Genomic DNA, 19,364 nt, shown 5'->3' on the forward strand with positions numbered 1-19,364 from the left:
GCCGGCTAATCTTATGCCGTTGGATATTATGGATTTTGATGTGATTTTAGGCACTGATTGGTTGCATTGTAATTGTGCTAAGATAGATTGTTATGGGAAGACAATCACATTTCATTGTTCTGGATTACCTGAAGTTACATTTGTGGGAGAGCCTAGTTGATGCGAAAATTAACTTAACACACAAATTAAACCCACTTGTATCAATTGTAGTAAAGAATGTAAGTAGGGATCGTTCTGGACCGGGGATTATGAGGGCTTGCTAATAACCTCTAAACTGACTTAAAAACATAAAATTAAGTTTAAAACACCAAACTAGACTCAAAAGATGCAATACAAACTAAAAAGACTCAAAACTAGTTTAAAAGACTCAAAACAGCTTAAAACAATGAATTAGACTCTAAACTGACTCTAGGGATGGTTTTGGACGAAATTAGGTTCTAACTTGACTCAAGACACTTAAAAACACAAATCAAAATAGATTTTGACTAATAAAACACTTTAAAGTAAAGGGGGATTTGATTTTGATGAATTTGAAAACAAAACAAATAGATTGTAAACTAAAACAGATTTTGGACGAATTTGGGTAAACTATGGATGATGGGCTACCTAGAGGGTTCTTCTCCACACATGACACACTTGCACATAAACCAATTTTCAGTTGTTCTTTCGATAAATCATGAAACTCAACACCCCAGGTTAATTAAGTCGGCTTAAATTAACCTTCAAGTTCTCCTTAAGTTATTGAATTGGATGGGGAAGCGCATACAATAATTTAAGCATTCTTCAAAAGTCCTTTTCGTGAACAGCACAATCAAGATACAATCAAAGATCATTAAGCATTATGAAAACTATAAGTATTGACGAGGCATTCGTTACTATGATGAGCATGAAACTCCTACCAAAAATTCATTTAACGCGATCATTTATAAGCGACATCCACTACTTGTGAATATAAGTTTGTAACTATTAGGTGAAACTCCCTTATACTCTAGCATCATATTCATGCATGCAAACTAAGTGTGCACTCCTAATAAACATACACGAATAAGTTATCAATCAAGCAGTTAAACAAATTGAATTCACAACTTATAAAATCACAACTGAAGGTAATCAATTCATATTGCAAGTATGTTCATGGCTTTGAATTCCCCCTAGCTAAGGGGAGTTTAGTTCCTCATACTCACAAAGCAAGGATAAACAAATTTAGACATTGAAAACAAAAGAATGAAAACACCTAAAAACGCTTCAACAATCTAACTTGAATGGCAAGCACGTCCAAGGGTCATCATTCTTCTCTTTGTTGCGGCACAAGGTGTGGTTTGATGGATGCATATGGATATATGGAAGGGAATGGCTGAATGTGTTTAGGTTGGATGGAGGTCACGGCAAGGAAAGGGAAATGAAGGTGCATGGAATTGTGTTCATGTTGTGGGAATGTGTAGAATGGTTAAGAAGAAAAGACTCTGCCTTGCAGCAGAATGTGTCTTCCTCCTTTCTCCCTAAACTGTCCCCCCTAGATGTGTCTTTGGATGGATATATTTATAGGCTAGGGAGAGGATGTAGTGGTAGGTGAATGGATGTGTTGAGTGAAATGAGTGAATGTAATGGTAGGTGAATGTGTTAGGTGGTTGTAATGAGTGGATGTGTTGGGTGAAATGAGTGGATGTAGTGGTAGGTGAATGTGTTGGGTGGTTGTAATGAGTGGATGTGTTGGGTGAAATGAGTGTGCTAAAATGGTTATTTATAGGGAGAGGATGATGCACAAACTTCAAATTTCGTCCATTCCTTTTGCTCCAAGCATATGCTATCCATTCCATGCCCAAAAATGCTCCAAAATGCACTTCTTTGCCACATTAACCCTTTGGACCTACAAACACACGAAAATAGCTTAAAATACTAAAATAACTACGAACTAACAACATAAATGCCAAGAAACAAGCTAACTAAGTCGCATAAATATGCTCCTATCACTAGTGGGGTAAGGCATGGTATTATTTCAGCCATGAAAGTAAAGAGATTGTTGTCGAAAGGTTGTCAGGGATATTTGGCTCATGTGGTGTTAAATGATAATCCTAGTAGTGTGGAGGATGTTCGGGTGGTCAGATATTTTCCAGATGTATTCCCCGAGGATTTGCCTGGATTGCTGCCAGATAAAGAGGTGGAGTTTGTTATTGATCTACTTCCAGGTATGAATCCCATATCCTTAACTCCTTATAGAATGGCTCCTGCTAAATTAAGGGAATTGAAAGTCCAGTTGCAAGAGTTAGTGGATAAAGGTTTTATTCAGCCGAGTACTTTACCTTGGGGAGCTCCAGTTTTATTTGTGAGGAAGAAAGATGGAACTTTGAGGCTGTGCATTGATTACAAGCAATTGAATTGGGTAACCATTAAAAATCGTTATCCATTGCCTCGTATAAATGATTTATTTGATCAACTCAAAGGTGCCTACGTATTTTCTAAGATTGACTTGAGGTCGGGATACTATCAGTTGAAGATTAAAAATGAAGATGTCCCGCAAACCACATTCAAGACTCGATATGGTCATTATGAGTTTCTTGTGATGCCATTTGGGTTAACTAATGCACCAGTAGCTTTTATGGATTTGATGAATCGAGTATTCCAGCCATATTTGGAGAGGTTTGTTATTGTCTTCATTGATGATATTCTAGTATACTCTAAGTCTAAGGCTGAGCATGCTAGACATCTGAAGTTGGTGTTGAGCAGTTTGAGGGAACACCAACTATATGCCAAGTTTAGCAAATGTGAATTTTGGTTGAATCAAGTGGCATTTTTGGGACATGTCATTTTTGCTCAAGGCATTCAAGTGGATTCTCAGAAAGTGGCAACTGTAGAGAATTGGGAACAACCTTGAACCGTCACCGAGGTACGGAGTTTTCTTGGCTTAGCAGGTTATTATAGACGGTTCGTTAAGGATTTTTCAGTGATTGTTTTGCCATTGATGAGGTTGACTCGAAAGGATGTTAAGTTTTAATGGGATAATAAATGTGAGCAAAGTTTCCAGCAGTTGAAGTACTATCTTATTCATGCTCCTATTCTAGCGCTTCCAGATGATAGCGGTAATTATAAAGTTTATAGTGATGCTTCTCTGAATGGTTTGGGTTTTGTATTAATGGAACATGGTAGGGTGATTGCTTATGCTTCGAGACAGTTGAAACCTCATGAGAAGAATTACCCTACACATGATTTGGAATTAGCAACTATCATCTTTGCTTTGAATATTTGGAGACATTATCTTTATGGTGAGAAATGTAAGATTTTCACATATCATAAGAGTCTTCAGTATTTGTTTACTCAAAAAGATCTTAATCTTCGTCAGCGGAGATGGATTGAGTTACTTAGTGACTATGATTGCACAATTGAGTATCATCCTAGTCGTGCAAATGCAGTGGCGGATGCATTTGGTAGAAAGACTCCAGCCAGACTCAATGCCATCTATGATTGTCATGTTCCTCTTCTAGCAAATTTGAGATCCACTGGAGTAGAGTTGGGAGTGGAAGATCAAGAAAAAGCCTTGCTTGCTAATTTTCAAGTTAGGCCAATTTTAGTTGACCGTGTACTTAAGGCTCAGATGATTGATGAAGAGACCCAGGAAATAATTCAAGTAAGAAATCAAGGCAGAAAGAAAATTTCGGGATTCGAGAATTTGATGTTATGCTTATGCAAGAAAGCAGGATGTATGTGCCGAATAATGTAGAATTAAAGAAAGAAATTTTGGATGAAGCACATATTTCGGCATATGCGATGCATCGAGGAGGCACTAAGATGTATCATACCATTAGACCATTTTATTATTGGCCGGGTATGAAAAGAGAAATTGCCGAATATGTGAGTAGGTGTGCCATTTACCAATAGTTTAAAGCTAAAAGGAAGAAGCCGTTTGGGTTGATGCAACCACTTCCCGTTCCACAGTGGAAAAGGGAAAATATTACTATGGATTTTGTGTACAAGCTCCCTCGTACATAGAATGGTTATGACGACATTTGGGTGGTAGTTGATCGGCTTACGAAGTCAGCACATTTTATTTTAGTAAGGGAGAAGTATTCGTTAAGCCGATTAGCTAAGTTATTTATATAACAGATTGTGAAGTATCATGGTGTGCCAGTTAATATTATCTCGGATCAGGATCCCAGATTTACTTCCAAGTTCTGGATAGTATTCCAGGAAGCTCTTGGTACGAGATTGCTTTATAGTACTGCATATCATCCTCAGACATATGGACAATCTAAGAGGACCATTCAGACATTAGAGGATATGTTGAGATCTTCTGTGCTGCAGTTTGGAGATAGTTGGCATGATTGTTTGGATTTGATGGAGTTCGCCTACAATAATAGTTATCATTCGAGTATTGGTATGGCACCATTTAAGGCACTTTATGGGAAATCTTGTCGTACGCCTCTATGTTGGTCAGAGGTTGGCGAAAGAGTTTTAGTGGGCCCTGAGATTGTGGATGTGACTACTCAAAATGTTCAGGTAATTAAGTCTAACCTGAAAGCGGCCCAAGATCGACAAAAGAGCTTAGCAGAAAAGCATGCCACTGATCGGAAGTATGATGTAGGTGATTGGGTATTTCTGAAGCTATCACCTTGGAAAGGTGATGTACGATTTGGAAAGAAAGGAAAGTTGAGTCCTAGGTTCATTGGACCATATATGATCGCCGAGCGAGTCGGTGAGGTTGCTTACAGGCTTGAGTTGCCTCCAGAGTTATCAAAAGTGCACAATGTATTTCATGTTTCGATGCTTCGACATTATGTTTCAGATCATTCACATATGATTCCTTCTCAACTTTTGGAAATTAATCCGGATTTGAGTTATGATGAAGAGCCAGTGACTCTGTTGGATTGGAAGGACAAAGAACTGAGGAACAAGACCGTGCGCTTAGTGAAAGTACTATGGAGAAATCATTCAGTGGAAGAAGCTAATTGGGAGACAGATGATCAGATGAGAGAGATGTATCCATGCTTGTTTTATGATTGCTAGTGGATGTATTTGTTATGTATAATTTCGAGGACAAAATTTTTTAAGGTGGGGAGATTGTCACAGCCTGTCCCAAATATATAATTATCGACGGCGTGAATTGACGAAAATACCCTTGGACGTTAGTTGTGTAATGTGGTTTATGTGTGGTTTTGGGTCAATATTCTTAAATCCTAATTGTTTAGAACCAATTAGGATTAAGTTGTGGTATTTTTTATGGTTGACCAATCCTAGGCCACACACACGCACACTCTCTCTTCTCTTTCCCGTACCCTCTCATCTCTCTCGGACTCTCACTCTCTCTCTCCTTCGAAATCGTACGGACAATCACCCAAAACCCTTGAAACTTCACGGATCGTGGTCAAAGTTGGCACCATTGTGTTCGTGAAGCTCAGATGAGTCGATTGGTACCTATTTCAGGTAAGGATACCTTCGAAAACCCTAGTTTTTCATAACCCCCGATTTGTGCACTGTTTATGCACACGTGATTATGGATATTTTTGGGAATTTGAAGCTTGTAGGAAGCTTAGTGAGGTCCTAAGGAAGCTCGGAGTGCTTCGTTTGAAGGTTTTGGACGTCGGGATCGTGCGGACGAAGTTTGGCCGGTTTTCATGGAATTCTCCGGTGAGATCCCGTGACTTTTAGAACTTTAAATTAGTATGATTGTGTTCTACTAGTTAAAAGCTTCATTTTGGTATAAATTAGTGAAAAATGGTGCAAAAATAAGCGAGAAATAGGCAATTGCAGGTCTGCCCAGAATCCGGCGCCGGTGGCATTATTCCGGTGTCTGGAGGTTGAAGGTGATGCGCATGAAGGTGCGTGAAGCCATGCCTTCCCCGGTGCGTAAGGGCGCGTGAGCCACAAAAAAATTATTCTAAAAATATCACGATGTTCGTGAGGTTGCGTAGGTCACGTTGGTATATTCAAATACCGAAATTGAGCTTTGTATGAGAAGTCATTAGCTAGTTTTGTATATGTGCTTTAAAATAACGTTTTTATAGTTAATTTGCATATATGTGAGACTTATCCCGAGGACGAGTGTATCCACGGGCGACTCGGGGGTTACGATCCGTCGACATACCAGTGAGTGGGCTTTTGGTTTCAGTATATATTTATATACTTGATATATTTCCCAGAAATGCATTTTTAAGGAATGTATGCTTTGAAATAATATGCCAAATACTTTTATATTCTGAATATGCATTTCATGGCTGCATATATATATATATATATAAATGTGGTGCTGTGAAGGCACTGGTAAGTTCAGGTAAGTTATGTTTGATTATGTGAATCATCGATGATGTGATATGTGATTGAATAATGTTGAGCTCATAAAACTGCACCTAGGGTGATTGTGATTTAGCCATAGATATGAAGTACATGCTTGTTTATTTACGTCACCTCCCGCACTATATGCTCATATTGGATCCAACTTAAGTGCACAGTCTTGTCGTACAGACCTTATTTATGGTTCCGACTTGTAGGTGACTAGCGATTCATAGCCCGGCTATTATGAGAGAATAGAATTGAGCATAACTATATTACACCCAATCTTGTCATACAAACCCCTTTTTAGTGATTCCGACTTATGTGCAGTATATTGCCGTATATGTCATTATTGTGACTCCGGCTAGATTGACTTTTGAGCTATGAATTCAGCCGTACAGACTACCACAGGGGTTCCGGCTAACATATCATATTTCTATGAAATCATTCTTACCTGGATTGTTTACTTTGTTATATTTTGGCACGGCATGCACATGAATATGATTATGTGAAGCATGAATTGAATTGTTATGATTTCAAATATATATATATATATATATATATATATATGTATGTATATACTTATATCTTGATTCTGGGAAAATTATACATGTTTTGCAGCAATGGGTTAGTATATTAATAAATGAAATGATTTTGTAAAGCATTTGTTTTTGCCCACTCACGTTTTCTGTTTTGCGCCGCTCTAGGTTTTAAGTGAGCTTGCTGTTGGTGGCTCGAGGACGTCGGCTGTTCTAACTTATCTAAATAATAGTAGGACATTCCTAGTATTGTATAACTAGTACTTGTCCTACTGGACTGCACCTAGACTTTTATGCTCTGAATAAGAGTGTTTACTGTTGTAACTAACTCCTATCACTTTCTGTTTAGTAGTGCACTCTAGTAATTTGGTTTTTGATTATTTGTATATTTCTTATCTTTTTCGCTTTTGCACTGTGCACATGACTACGTTACTCTCACGTGACGGCCATCATGCCTTGATCTTGGTCGGGGTGTGTCATAGCCCCATTAATCCAGGCCTAAGTCTTGGCAAGTATTTGCCCAAAAATGTTTAACCCAATACTAATCTTAGGCCCAACCGTAGGAGAAAGTTTTGGGGTTTGAAACCTAAATTTTAGGTTTTAACATAAGGATTGGATGGTCTTATACGGTTATACCTAACAGAAAAATAAAAATATAGACAAAAAAGATAATTAAAATTGAAAATTAAAAAACAGAAAGAAAAACAATTACAACTTAAAAGTTAAAAAATTTCGAAATTTTTTATTTTTGACTAACTAAAAGGTAGGGGTACAACTCGAGCAGGTTCGGTGGGTTAGATGGTCAACCCAATCCTAATCCAACATTTCTAATTCAGATTTGGTTCATGCAGGTTTATTCGGGTTCAGGCTTACTGGAGTTGGTTTTAGGTTCGCCCAACTTTATCAAAGTCAATCTTGTAACACATTATTTTATAAGATAAATCTCAAATTTAGAAATTCGTTTCAACCAAGCAAAGTTGAAATTAAATGGCAAGACAGTACCACCATTTCAACCAAAAGAAACGTAAAAGCAGCCCTATCATTATTGTTCGAATAAAAGTCATACAATAAACTTCAAGTCTAGCCTCCCAAACTTGTATCTAGCTCATATATTATGAAGTGGGACATGTAATATATGCATGAGCAAGTCAGGCTAGAAATTAGATTAAGCTTGGGATTGACATGGACATGCAAACCATGAACCCAACGCAACCCAATAAACATTCGGACTAAGGACATATTAGATTTGAACGGATTTTTACTTCATTCTAACATTCTTGATTGAATTTGAAATAAAATTGCACATGGACAGATTTGGGTTAATCCACCCAAAGTGCATCCCTCCTAAGAGTAGTTCTACCAGGGAACCTTTAGGCTGGCACCCAGCCAAATTATTGGCCTGGCACCCAGCTAAATTATTAGCCTGGCACCCAACCCAAGTTGGTTTCTAGGCCGGCTCAGAATGTGTTGAGCCCTTGCCCGGCCTACATGATGCCAGGCGATATCGTGCCTCCTCCGCTTGCACTCCACGACCACGCAGACCATATGCACTAGGCACTAATGCGCCCGCCAATCCAAGTCCTCAAAGGCATAGAAGGCTCTTCTTTCCAGCTCAGTGACAGCACCCCGATGACAATTCCCAAGAGCTCAACGTTCCACAATAGGTCCGACAAGATAATCGGCCGGGAGTAGGCCTAGTCACTTTGGCGATCCTTTACCTGCTCCGTCGCGGCCTCACGGACTCTAACCGACAGCTCTCGCAACATCATTCAGCGGCTGCTTAGGCTTCACAAGAACCGAGCTACTCCACGTAGAGGATGCGGTGGCTGACGTATAAGTTTTCGGCTTCGAACGATGTTGTCGGTGATGGAGTGGCCTAAAAGCGGCGACGAGGCGTCGGAGGGAGATGCTTGATACTGGTTTGAGCTCAACATATTTTTCAAATTTTTTTTTTCAATTTTACTGAATTTTGAAGCTAATTGGATTGGGGATTTTCCATTTGATTCGGAAAAGTGAAATTTAGGGTTAGAGTGTGAGGGATCGAATTGAAAGATCAGATTTTTGGGGATGATTTGATCGGAAAATTTGGTGAGCCTTTTGTATCATGATAAGGAAGAACACACTTTAAAGACAATCACATGGGATTTTGGCAATCCAAGAGAGACCCTTTTGAGAAAAGTGGGAAGAAGAAGAGGAAGGGATCATGTTAGAAATTAAAAATCAAATTATTATTTTATAATAAAAATTAATAATACTTTAATAAAATTGACTATGGTATTTAGTTTTAAAGGTGGAGATGCATTTGGTCTATTACTGTTCATTGTGATTTATCATTGTTCACTGAATGGATTAAATGAGCTAGATGCTGGTTCTTTTTTTTAAGGAGTGGAATTGCTCTAAAAGAGCGAAAGAGGAGGCTTGGTCACAGTCATGGAAGAAAATGCCGATAATATCGGCGAAATATCGCCGATATTATCGGTTTTTCGGGTGATGGATATTCTAAGTGGTATCCGAATGGTTTTCGGCCAAATATCGCGATATTATCGATAATATCGCGATATTACCGATATTATCGTAAAAGTTTGGACGGAGAAGAAGGCCGGAGGTTCTACAGCCTCGCCGGAGATGGGTGTGACTATTCCCGAGCCGATTTCATCCCAAAAACCTTGCAAAAACACGAGATAGAACTTCAATTTCACATCTAAGCTTCAATCTAGAACAGATTCAACAGAAAAAGGTAAATCCGAAGCTTACCTAACCGGAGAAATTCAACAGAAAAAGGTAAATCCGAAGCTTCGATCTGATGATGTGTGATGATGGTGGTGTCCTCGATCTGCTCGAGTCGAGCAAATGGTGCTGCTGCGTGTGTGTGTGTGGTCACGGCAAGAGAGGGAGAGAGGTAACAGGGTTTCGAGAGAGAGAGACATTGCAGAGAAGAGAAGAGAGTGAGAGAAAGAAATAATAGAAAAGAAAAAGGAAGAGACAGATGCTCTTTCGGGCAAGAATGGGACAGGATAAAGAAAAGGAAAAGTGGGTAATCGGGCAAACTGTAAAAACAAGGAAAATGGCCCAGATTTTTTTTTATATTTTCCTTTTCTCCTTTTTATTTATTTTTTGTTGCTTTGATCTATTGAAAGCAAGATGATGAACGCAAAACGTACATAAGAAAATAAAGGAAGAAAAGTAAAATATATATATTATATATAATTATAATTATTGTAATTTGGGCACCAGTCCCATAAAAACAAAACAAAAACAAAGCCCTTTCGGGCAACTCAAACAAAGGAAATAACAACCTATGTCGGGCAAGAACTATGCCCAAGTCAGGCAAAATACAAAGATAATAAAGAAAAAAGAAAAGAGCCTAACGCCTAACAAGGAAAAAGAGAAACCATAGCCTATTCGGGCAACTTAGAGGGTATTTGGGCAAACTGCAAAAAAAAATACCAAGGGGATTCAAACCCCTCCCTTTGTCAACCACACACCTAGACCGTATCCAACTCGCTATAGATGTGTTTGTAATTACATATTCAGCCTGTAATATTTATATGGTTGTTAAGATGTCTGCAAGGCTTGCAAGCTAATATTTATTATCTAGGATAAATTTCTATATTTAAAAAAACACCAAGGGGATTCGAACCCCTCCCATTTTACTCCTTCAACACCTTGACCACCATATCACTTATGTTTTTGTGAAAATATGCTAAAATACACTTACTCTACACATAGAGATGACGAAGATAGTGAAAATTTTGAACCTCATAGGAACTCTATGTGGTACTAAGTCACCATGTATCTTACCATGCAATGTATAAAGTGTAAAATATTGTACTAATTCATTATATATAAATGATTATGGTGTGTTTAAACTTCTTTCATTAATTACTACATATTTTCTACACTCACAATGTTTGCCAGCTCGCTATATAATCAACTTAAATCAGTTAAATCCATCATGCAATGCATTTCCTTCCAATTTTTTGTGATAAACTAATAGATAATTGACTAAATAAACATCCTGCAAAGTTTCAATAAAAATTTCCAAGTTTTTCTTACAATTTCCGTGGTTTCCATATAATTTTTATCGATATCGATATTATACCGATATTTCCATCGATATTTCCGTGTTTTCAGACTACCGATATTTCCGATATTTTCTTCCTTGGTCACAGTGCACAGCACGTAATTGAAAAAATATCATTAAAATTGAAAAGAAAAACAAAAGAAGTAAAAACAAAAACATAAGCATTACGTTCGGAGGCGTAAACATAGAGGGGCGGAGACTTTGAAATTTAGAAGGTTTGCCAAAACTCTCTCTCTCTCCATCTCACACACACAAGTTTCCAGAAAGTCGCAGAGATTAGGGTTTTCTTTCTCCAACTCTCAAGACTCACTCTCTCTCTCTCTCTCTCTCTCTCTCTCTTCGCCGGTAAGATCTCAGAACCCTAATTTTCCCCCTTTTATTTTCTCCGTCTTTGTTTCCAGAAAAAAGATGCTTACTTTTTGATTTCTGCAAAAACTTTCACTGCCCACCCGAAACTAATAGATATAGAAAACCCTAGACCTTCGAAAGATACGAAAAACCAATGGATGAAGGCGACGGGGTCGAACAGATGGATCAGTTCCACCGCAACGAGGCGATCTCGGCGGTGGCCGACGATGGATTTTTGGCCGAGGAGGACGATGATTATGAGGACCTTTACAACGACGTCAATGTCGGCGAGGGGTTTTATCAGTCTATGAGAAAGAACGAGGATTTAGGGTTTAGGAATGAGGTGGTGGAGGAGAAGAAGGTTGAGGTTGAGTCACCCGATGTTGCGCCGTCGGAATCTCAAGGTGGTCCGATACCGGGTGTTGGGGGCGGTAACGGCGAGGGGACTGGTGGGGATGGGGGTGATGGAGGGGTTAGGGGTTCTGGGTATAATAATCAGAATCTTGGGTTTAGAGGGAACGAGATGAGTGCGAAGGGGAGTGGTGGGTTGGGGCCCCTTGGGGGCAGCGGAGGAGGTGGGATTAGGGTTGAATTAGGGCAAACATCAAATAAGGTGAATGAGTTTGAGCAACAAAGTGGGAATAATAGTGGTGTTGGGGTTCAAGGGATTGTTTCTCAGCAGCTGCCGCCCCAATTGCAACAACACCACCAACCACAACCTCCACCACAACAGCAACAATTACATGGTGCTGCTGCTGTTGGGAATATGGGGAATGAGGGCATGTTGAGACAAGCTGGTGGTGTTGGAAGTGGTAATATGAATGGGATTGGTGGGAATAGTGGTCCGGGAGGAGGATTTGGTGGTGCCGCTGGTGGTGGAGCTGGGACAATATTGTTTGTGGGTGATTTGCATTGGTGGACTACGGATGCAGAGCTGGAGGCAGAGTTGTGTAAGTATGGACCTGTGAAGGAAGTGAAGTTTTTCGACGAGAAAGCAAGTGGGAAGTCAAAAGGGTACTGTCAGGTTGAGTTTTTTAATCCTAGTTCTGCCACGGCCTGCAAGGAAGGGATGCACGGGCATGTGTTTAATGGGCGGCCATGCGTTGTTGCGTTCGCATCACCATTCAGTGTTAAGAGAATGGGGGAGGCTCAAGTAAATAGGAACCAGCAGGTTGCCCAAACTGCAGTACCTCAAACTGGTGGGAGGAGGGGGCCCAACGAAGCCGGGAATAAAACTGGTGGGAGTAACATTGCGACTGGCGGGAATTATCAAGGTGGGGAGAGTAATAGAGGTTATGGGAGAGGTAACTGGGGGAGAGGTAATTCTCAGGGTATGGGAAATAGAGGACCAGTTGGTCCAAGGAATAGGGGTGTGATTGGAAGGGGTATAATGAGTAATGGTGGAAATGGGTTTGGGCAAGGTATTGGTGCAACCCCTCCTATGATGCACCCTCAGTCAATGATGGGTCAGGGTTTTGATCCTGCTTTTGGTGCTCCAATGGGGAGAATGGGAAATTATGGAGGCTTTCCTGGTGCTCCTACGCCTCCTTTCTCAGGAATTTTGTCTTCATTTCCACCTGGGGGTGTTGGGCTACCTGGAGTAGCCCCTCATGTGAATCCTGCATTTTTTGGAAGAGGAATGCCCATGAATGGAATGGGAATGATGCCCACATCAGGTGTTGATGGGCCTAATATGGGGATGTGGTCCGATCCTAATATGGGTGGATGGGCTGGTGAAGAGCATGGTGGTGGCAGAGTTGGGGAGTCTAGTTATGGTGAGGAAGCTGCTTCTGACCATCAATATGGTGAGGCTAGTCATGATAGAGGAGGTGCATGGCCAAATGCCATGAAGGAGAAAGATAGAGGTTCAGAGAGGGACTGGTCTGGATCTTCTGATAGAAGGTATCGGGATGATAGAGATCAGGGATATGAGAGAGATGTGCCTAGAGAGAAGGAGGTGGCTCATGACCATGACTTATCTGAAAGAAGGTATCGTGATGATGTTGATGTTAGTCGAGAACGGGACAGAAATCGTGATAGGGGCCGAGAACGTTCTCGAGATCGTGATCGTGACCGTGATAGAGATCGTGAACGAGAACGGGACCGTGACAGGTACAGGGAAGACAGAGACAGATATGCTGATCATCATAAGTATAGAGACCGTGAACAGGACCATGATGATGAATGGGAACAGGGACGGTCATCGAGGCACAGTAAGGCACGTGTATCTCAAGAAGATGACCGTCGGTCAAGATCAAGGGATGCTGACTATGGGAAGAGAAGGCGGCTTACTTCCGAGTAACTACTCTGCTTCTTATTTGTGGTTACTTTCCATTGAGAAGAAATGCAATAGAGTAGAAAAACTTCTGGTGGCTTTTGGTTCACCGTGCTTATTTGGATTCTCTTTCAAGTGGTGTTTTTGGTCCTTGATTCATCCAATGGCTCCTCTCACCTCATTGCGTAGATTTCTTTATTGCTTCTGTCTAACAGGAGCACAGTTAATTCTCAAGTGGAAAAAAGGTAAGGCTTAAATTTAATCGGTGTTTGTTACTTAGAAAATTGTTCTTTTGTCTGTTTTGGATGTGCCATACTTATGTTGTGCTTTTATCATACATGATCACTCTTTTATTCTGGTTTTATTTTTGTGTGTTGGTTGTATACTCATATTTTGGTGCTTATTTTATTTGTTCTGGGAGGTTTTTATGTCCTTGTTCTGATTACTTCTTACTGTTGTTTAGTCAGTTTTCTTTTGCCTAAATTCGTAGATCTGTAGTATTCACAAATTACAGTCTCTTACTAGCAATTTTTGAGTGTTTCCAATTTTATTTTTATTGCTATGTTTGTCATTTGGGCTTAACATGATGCCTTAAGAACTCTTACAATTAATATCTAAATGGTACAGCTCTACACCAAGCTCTCAACCTTTGATTATGTATTGTTCCATGAATTTGTGCTTTTTCAAACCATGGTATTGTATGACATGGAAGCCTCTCATTGTTGTTTATCTGTTGACTTTGCTTTGTGGTCGAATTGAACCCACAATGACCACATTTAAAATTCTGCGTATATGGGTATGATACAGTTTGGTATCTCCTTTGTTTGACTATAAATTAGGATTGCATTTAGACATGATTCCACTTGATTAATGGCTTTATCTGGCTAGTGGACAGTACCCTAAATGTAAAGGTATCCATGGTTTTTATTTAGTTGTCTAATATAATTATAGTATCAGTTGCGATGGTAATCACTGATGACTTTGACCTATCAAATGACTTTCCAAATTTGAAGGCTGCTTAGCATTTTTGAACACATTGGTGATCAAAAGTAAAAATAAAACAATCAAACAGATAACTGTGACCTGGAATCATACTTGGACAGGGTTTGATGGATGATGTTGTCATAATATTTTTAGATTAACTAGAGGTGTTATCTATGTTACCTGTGCTGTTCTATATTGCCTTTTCTTCAGCAGCCATGTCACCAATCCTGGTGATTTGGAAATCTGTCATTTATTGTCGGTGCAGTTTGTAGGTGATTAGTATGGCCAACCAATCTATAGGACCTAATAGTTCCCTTGCTGTTGTGATTGAGCTGCCTGGGGGGCATCCTAGGATTTTGAGGATGTGGTTGCTTTTTGCTAAACTTATTTATGCGTTGGTTTTTACTGTATACTACATTCTCCATACAAGCACTGGACCTTTTATCACTTGATTTTAGTGCTGTGTTGATGGTAGAGTATGTTAAGTTTACTGCTGGCTTGGTAATTGTAGATATTTACTCTCACCTGTCTCACTGTCTATGTCTAATAGTTTGAAGGACACTCTACCGTGAGAATTGAAGCTGTTAAGTAGAACTCAGAGTTTCCGTGGAGATAAAGAAGGACCTCGAACATCTACAATGAAGAGACAATGCACGGCGTTTCCCCGCCACTACCTGGACTTAGAAGCTGAACACTTTGCTTTTAGTTTTAGCTTTCGTTTTGCGTTTATGTTTTTCAGTTAATTAGCACCTGATCGAAAGAGATTTGTGGATATTGTTGTCGCTTGAAATTGCCCAAGTCTATGTGGGAGATTAATTTGTAACCTAATATTTGACTGTTGTAATAGGACATAGCAGACGATGTTGCTAATATGCCTTGGTCTGGTTGTATCTTTCCCATTTTTTGTTTTGGGTTTGGGTGTATACCTCCAATGCTGTTGTTTGTGCCAAATTTTTGTGAAGATGTAGAAAACTAACCCTTCGTTTGTAGTAATTGTTTTTAGACCTTTTAGAAATAGAATTGTATGGTCGGCGGCATCGTGTACGTAACGAAAAGCTGGTGTATGCTATCTTGTACATAGTGAATTCATTCATTTTCATACATGCGTCTCCCCCGTCTTCAAAGTTTTTCTTAATTTCTGTTTGCATGGAATTTGGTTCTACTCTTACCTTCCTCCTTTCTTGAATATGAACATGATAGTTAGTTCAAGTATAGACCCCTGCTGGACGCTTATCGTCCGAAAATTATGAGTGGGGTTAGTGAAAGGAGTGGGTATTCCGCTCGTTTGGTGGAGAATAACTCATATGGCATGGGTTCACAACCAAGTGGCGTTCCGGGTCAGTGAAGTAAATTCCTGTGGACAAAAGACATCTCTACATGTCTTCATTTCATTTACACAAGACGTCATTGTGGTGGTGAACTTGTGTTATATAAGTTCCCTATTCGGTTGGAAGTTGGAACAGGACATGAAAAGTTCTAGGCAAGGGGATTGAAACCATGGAAGGAAGTGAGGGAGCAGATGAGCTTCAACCCAATTAGACCAAAGTGGGCAATCAAGACTTGTAAGACTTGTATCGTCAACCAAATCATCAATTTTTTTTTCTTTTCTTTCGAACGCAAACAGAAATTAGACAAGGTGGGTAACCCAGTCATCATAATTTGGGATACAAATTATAGAATGTTTTTATTTTTTTATTTTTTATATACAAATGATAGGATAAGTACGCTAAATTCATCCATACTACAAGGAGGGAGATTCGAACTTAGGTAAAAGGAAAATTTTATTTTGACCCAAAATTTCTCTTTTCTAAACCCAATTTATAATTTTTATTACTTTGAAATTTCTGTTTTAAGAAAAAGAAGAAAATGAAAAAGAAACCCAGCCAAAGTTACCACCAACATCCACCCCTACCTCTCCAAACCCAAAGACAGCCAATGTTCTTCGCCCCCTCACCAAGCACCCAGCCACGCCGCTTGCACCTTCCCTACCACCCACAATCAAAGAACCAAACCCAAAGACACCCAATGTTGTTCGCCCCCTCACCAAGCACCCAGCCACGCCGCTTGCACCTTCCCTACCACCCACAATCAAAGAACCAAATCTCATCCCACCATAACAATGTTTTAAAAGGCAAATGTGTGGGTGAAACGTTTCATGGATAGCCTCGTCTAGGCGAAAGTCTTGAGGCGTGAGGCCTATTTATATGAGAGTTTTGAGTAATATTTTGGTGTGATATGTAGTTTTTTTTTTTTTTTTTTTTTTAGTACATCGATATTTTTACACTAGGGGGAGGGAGAGTTCGGCTAAGCCACACGATGGACAGCTTAATTTGGTATCAAATTCGCCATTCACGAGATTCGAACCTAAGACCTCTCACTTCTAAGTGAAGAGGAATATCACCAGACCGTAGTAGTGAGTGGCGGTGTGATACGTAGTCTTAGAAAAGAGAAAAAAGAATAATATAACGTTAAAAAACTGTAAAAGACCTTTAATTTTTCCTGCTAGGTTGTTATGAGAATATCTAGGAAAAGATGCTTATCTATTTTTTTTTTGTCAAACGATAAACTTTGTTATGTTAAATGTTAAATTAATCATCGTCGGGGTTCGCGCCGTCATGCAAGAGCTGAACACCTCTTCACCACTGTAGTAAATGGGCACTTGCAAAGATGCTTATTTTTCTTAAAAAATAATAAAAGCATTAACAAAAATAAAAATATGCTTATCTATCTATCTTGTCTTTGAAATTTAAAATAAGATAAAAATAAAAAGTGAACAGAAAAAAAAGCATGAAAAAAAGAAGAAAAAAACGAAAAGTTAGGAAGAAAAAACCTTCTAATCTTCTTCATCTTCTTCCATGGGCGCTCAAGCTCTGCAACTAAAAAAATTCTGAATTCTGCAACTTAAGAAAGAAAAAGGATGCCATTCGAACACCTTGAGGCCCCCCTCAACCGCCTATGAGTGCCTCAACCACGCCTAAGCGAGTTTTCGCCTAATCCTGCTAGGCATATGCGATTTTATGGTCACCCCGCCTCTGAAGCTGCCTAGGTGCGTCTCGAGGCGCATTTTTTAATACATGGCGCTATAATATGGAAGCAATACTTCAACACCATAATGATAAATCAATTAAGGGATATCATCTAATTGAGCCAATTTGTTTAATCTCAATCAATGAGCATGTGTGCAAAATCCTAGTTCTTCATTCTCCCTTTTCACAAAATTTGAGGTTGATGAAAGTCAATGAGTTTAAATCATTCAATAGGAATGACAAAGAGTTTCGGTCGGTGATTGGAGAGGGGGTGTTTTCGTGGTGGGGTGTGAATGGGGTAATGAGAGAGGTATTTTCACTAATATAGGGTGTGTTTTGCTTTTTCTTTCTAAACCCATTTAGTATATGGGGTAAAACAGGAATTTCAAAATAAAATAATATAAGTTGGTTTTGAAAGAGAAATGTTTGGTCCCGATGAAATTTTTTTAAATTAAAATAGCATACAACTCGAGCCAACTTGACTAATTATAGATCTACATAAAACTCGGCACTGAAGGTGAGAATAGTTTCTCTCTTTCAATTAATAATCCAAAATTACAAACTAATTATAGTGACAAGTAAAAGTAAAACACTTCTCCAAAAAGCGGTATGAATAACAAGTAGGAGTTTACATACGCATACACTGTGACAGTCCTTAAATTAAAACACTTTTAAGCAAAATAATTAGCAATCAAATTACAAAAACATCCCTAAAGCAAATAGCCACCAGGAGCAGCAGCAGAGAGCTCAATCCATTATAATCATCTGGGCCTACCCATGTTGGATCCAGGCCCACTCTTCCCCATTCCAACTCCACTCACACCCATCTGATGGAACCCACTCCCTCCGTACACGTGGCCCTGATGCTGCTGCTGCCAATATACCCCAGCTCCACCACTACTCCCACCACCACCACCACCACCCCCCTCATACCCAACCCCACCGATTCCGCCACCGCTCCCGTCCTTGTCACGCGCCGCCACGCTGCTCTTCTCCCCTTCCATCTCCCTAAACCTCTGCAAGTAAACCTTCAGAGGCTCCACGTACTCCTCGAACCCTAACGTCGTCATCGCCCAGAGCAAATCGTCGCCGTTGATCGTCTTCCTCTTCTCCCTCTGACACTTGTCGGAGGCCTCCCCGGTAATGAAGCTTATGAACTCCGACACGCATTCCTGCACCGTCTCCTTCGCGTCTTTCGAGATCTTCGCATTCGCCGGCAGCGCCTTCTTCATGATCCGGCTCACGTTCGCTATCGGCAGCAACCGGTCCTGTTCCCGCGGCGAGAGCTCGCTCTTCCCGTGCGCTCCTCCCGAGTCGTTGTCGGAGTCCGCCATTGATGATAATTTTCAAGCTTCTTGTAGTAATATCGGTACAAAAATGATACAAAGTTGACTTCACATACTGTAGTCCCCGATCAAAATCGCTAAAAAATCGAAATTTCGAGCTGAAATTTCCAGAAATTGCAATTGGAGCTTGGATTTTTGAACAAATTGGAAATATTTTTGCTTGGAGAATTTGAAGAAAAAAAACAGAGATTCCAAAAAATTTGGAAATTTGTAAAATCGGAGCTTTGGAATATGAGAAATTTCGACGAGAGAGGGGGCTGGGTTTGGGAGCGAGTGAGTTGGGTCCGTTGGATCATGGAGTTAATAACGCCTATCCGGTGGTCACGTGGACGAATGTGGACCGTTGTTTGCCGATAAGTGTTGAGTGTGCACCGACGGCCTTACGGGCGTCGGATGAGTTGAGGTGGATGATCCGGACCGTTCATTTGGTATCCGACACGTGGTTGGTCTGACCTGGATTTCCATTTTCAGAAGATATCAACCTTTTGTGGAATACCTCTT

General features: G+C 40.0%; 2 protein-coding genes across 2 annotated transcripts; one reads left to right on the forward strand and one right to left on the reverse strand.

Annotated features, from left to right (window-relative positions):
* Positions 1-11,075: 11,075 nt before the first annotated feature.
* LOC126589860 (uncharacterized) lies at positions 11,076-15,590 on the forward strand. The gene is made up of 2 exons (XM_050255296.1): positions 11,076-13,752; positions 15,042-15,590. Exon 1 carries the CDS (start codon positions 11,387-11,389, stop codon positions 13,532-13,534), a length of 2,148 nt encoding a protein of 715 aa, XP_050111253.1. The 5' UTR covers positions 11,076-11,386; the 3' UTR covers positions 13,535-13,752; positions 15,042-15,590.
* Positions 15,591-18,029: 2,439 nt separating this feature from the next.
* LOC126591397 (nuclear transcription factor Y subunit B-3-like) lies at positions 18,030-19,150 on the reverse strand. The gene has a single exon (XM_050257070.1). The coding sequence runs from the start codon at positions 18,849-18,851 to the stop codon at positions 18,279-18,281; it is 573 nt and encodes a 190-aa protein (XP_050113027.1). The 5' UTR covers positions 18,852-19,150; the 3' UTR covers positions 18,030-18,278.
* Positions 19,151-19,364: the final 214 nt, after the last annotated feature.

The sequence above is a fragment of the Malus sylvestris genome, chromosome 11 (assembly GCF_916048215.2).
Source record: "Malus sylvestris chromosome 11, drMalSylv7.2, whole genome shotgun sequence".
Classification (NCBI taxonomy): Eukaryota; Viridiplantae; Streptophyta; class Magnoliopsida; order Rosales; family Rosaceae; genus Malus; species Malus sylvestris.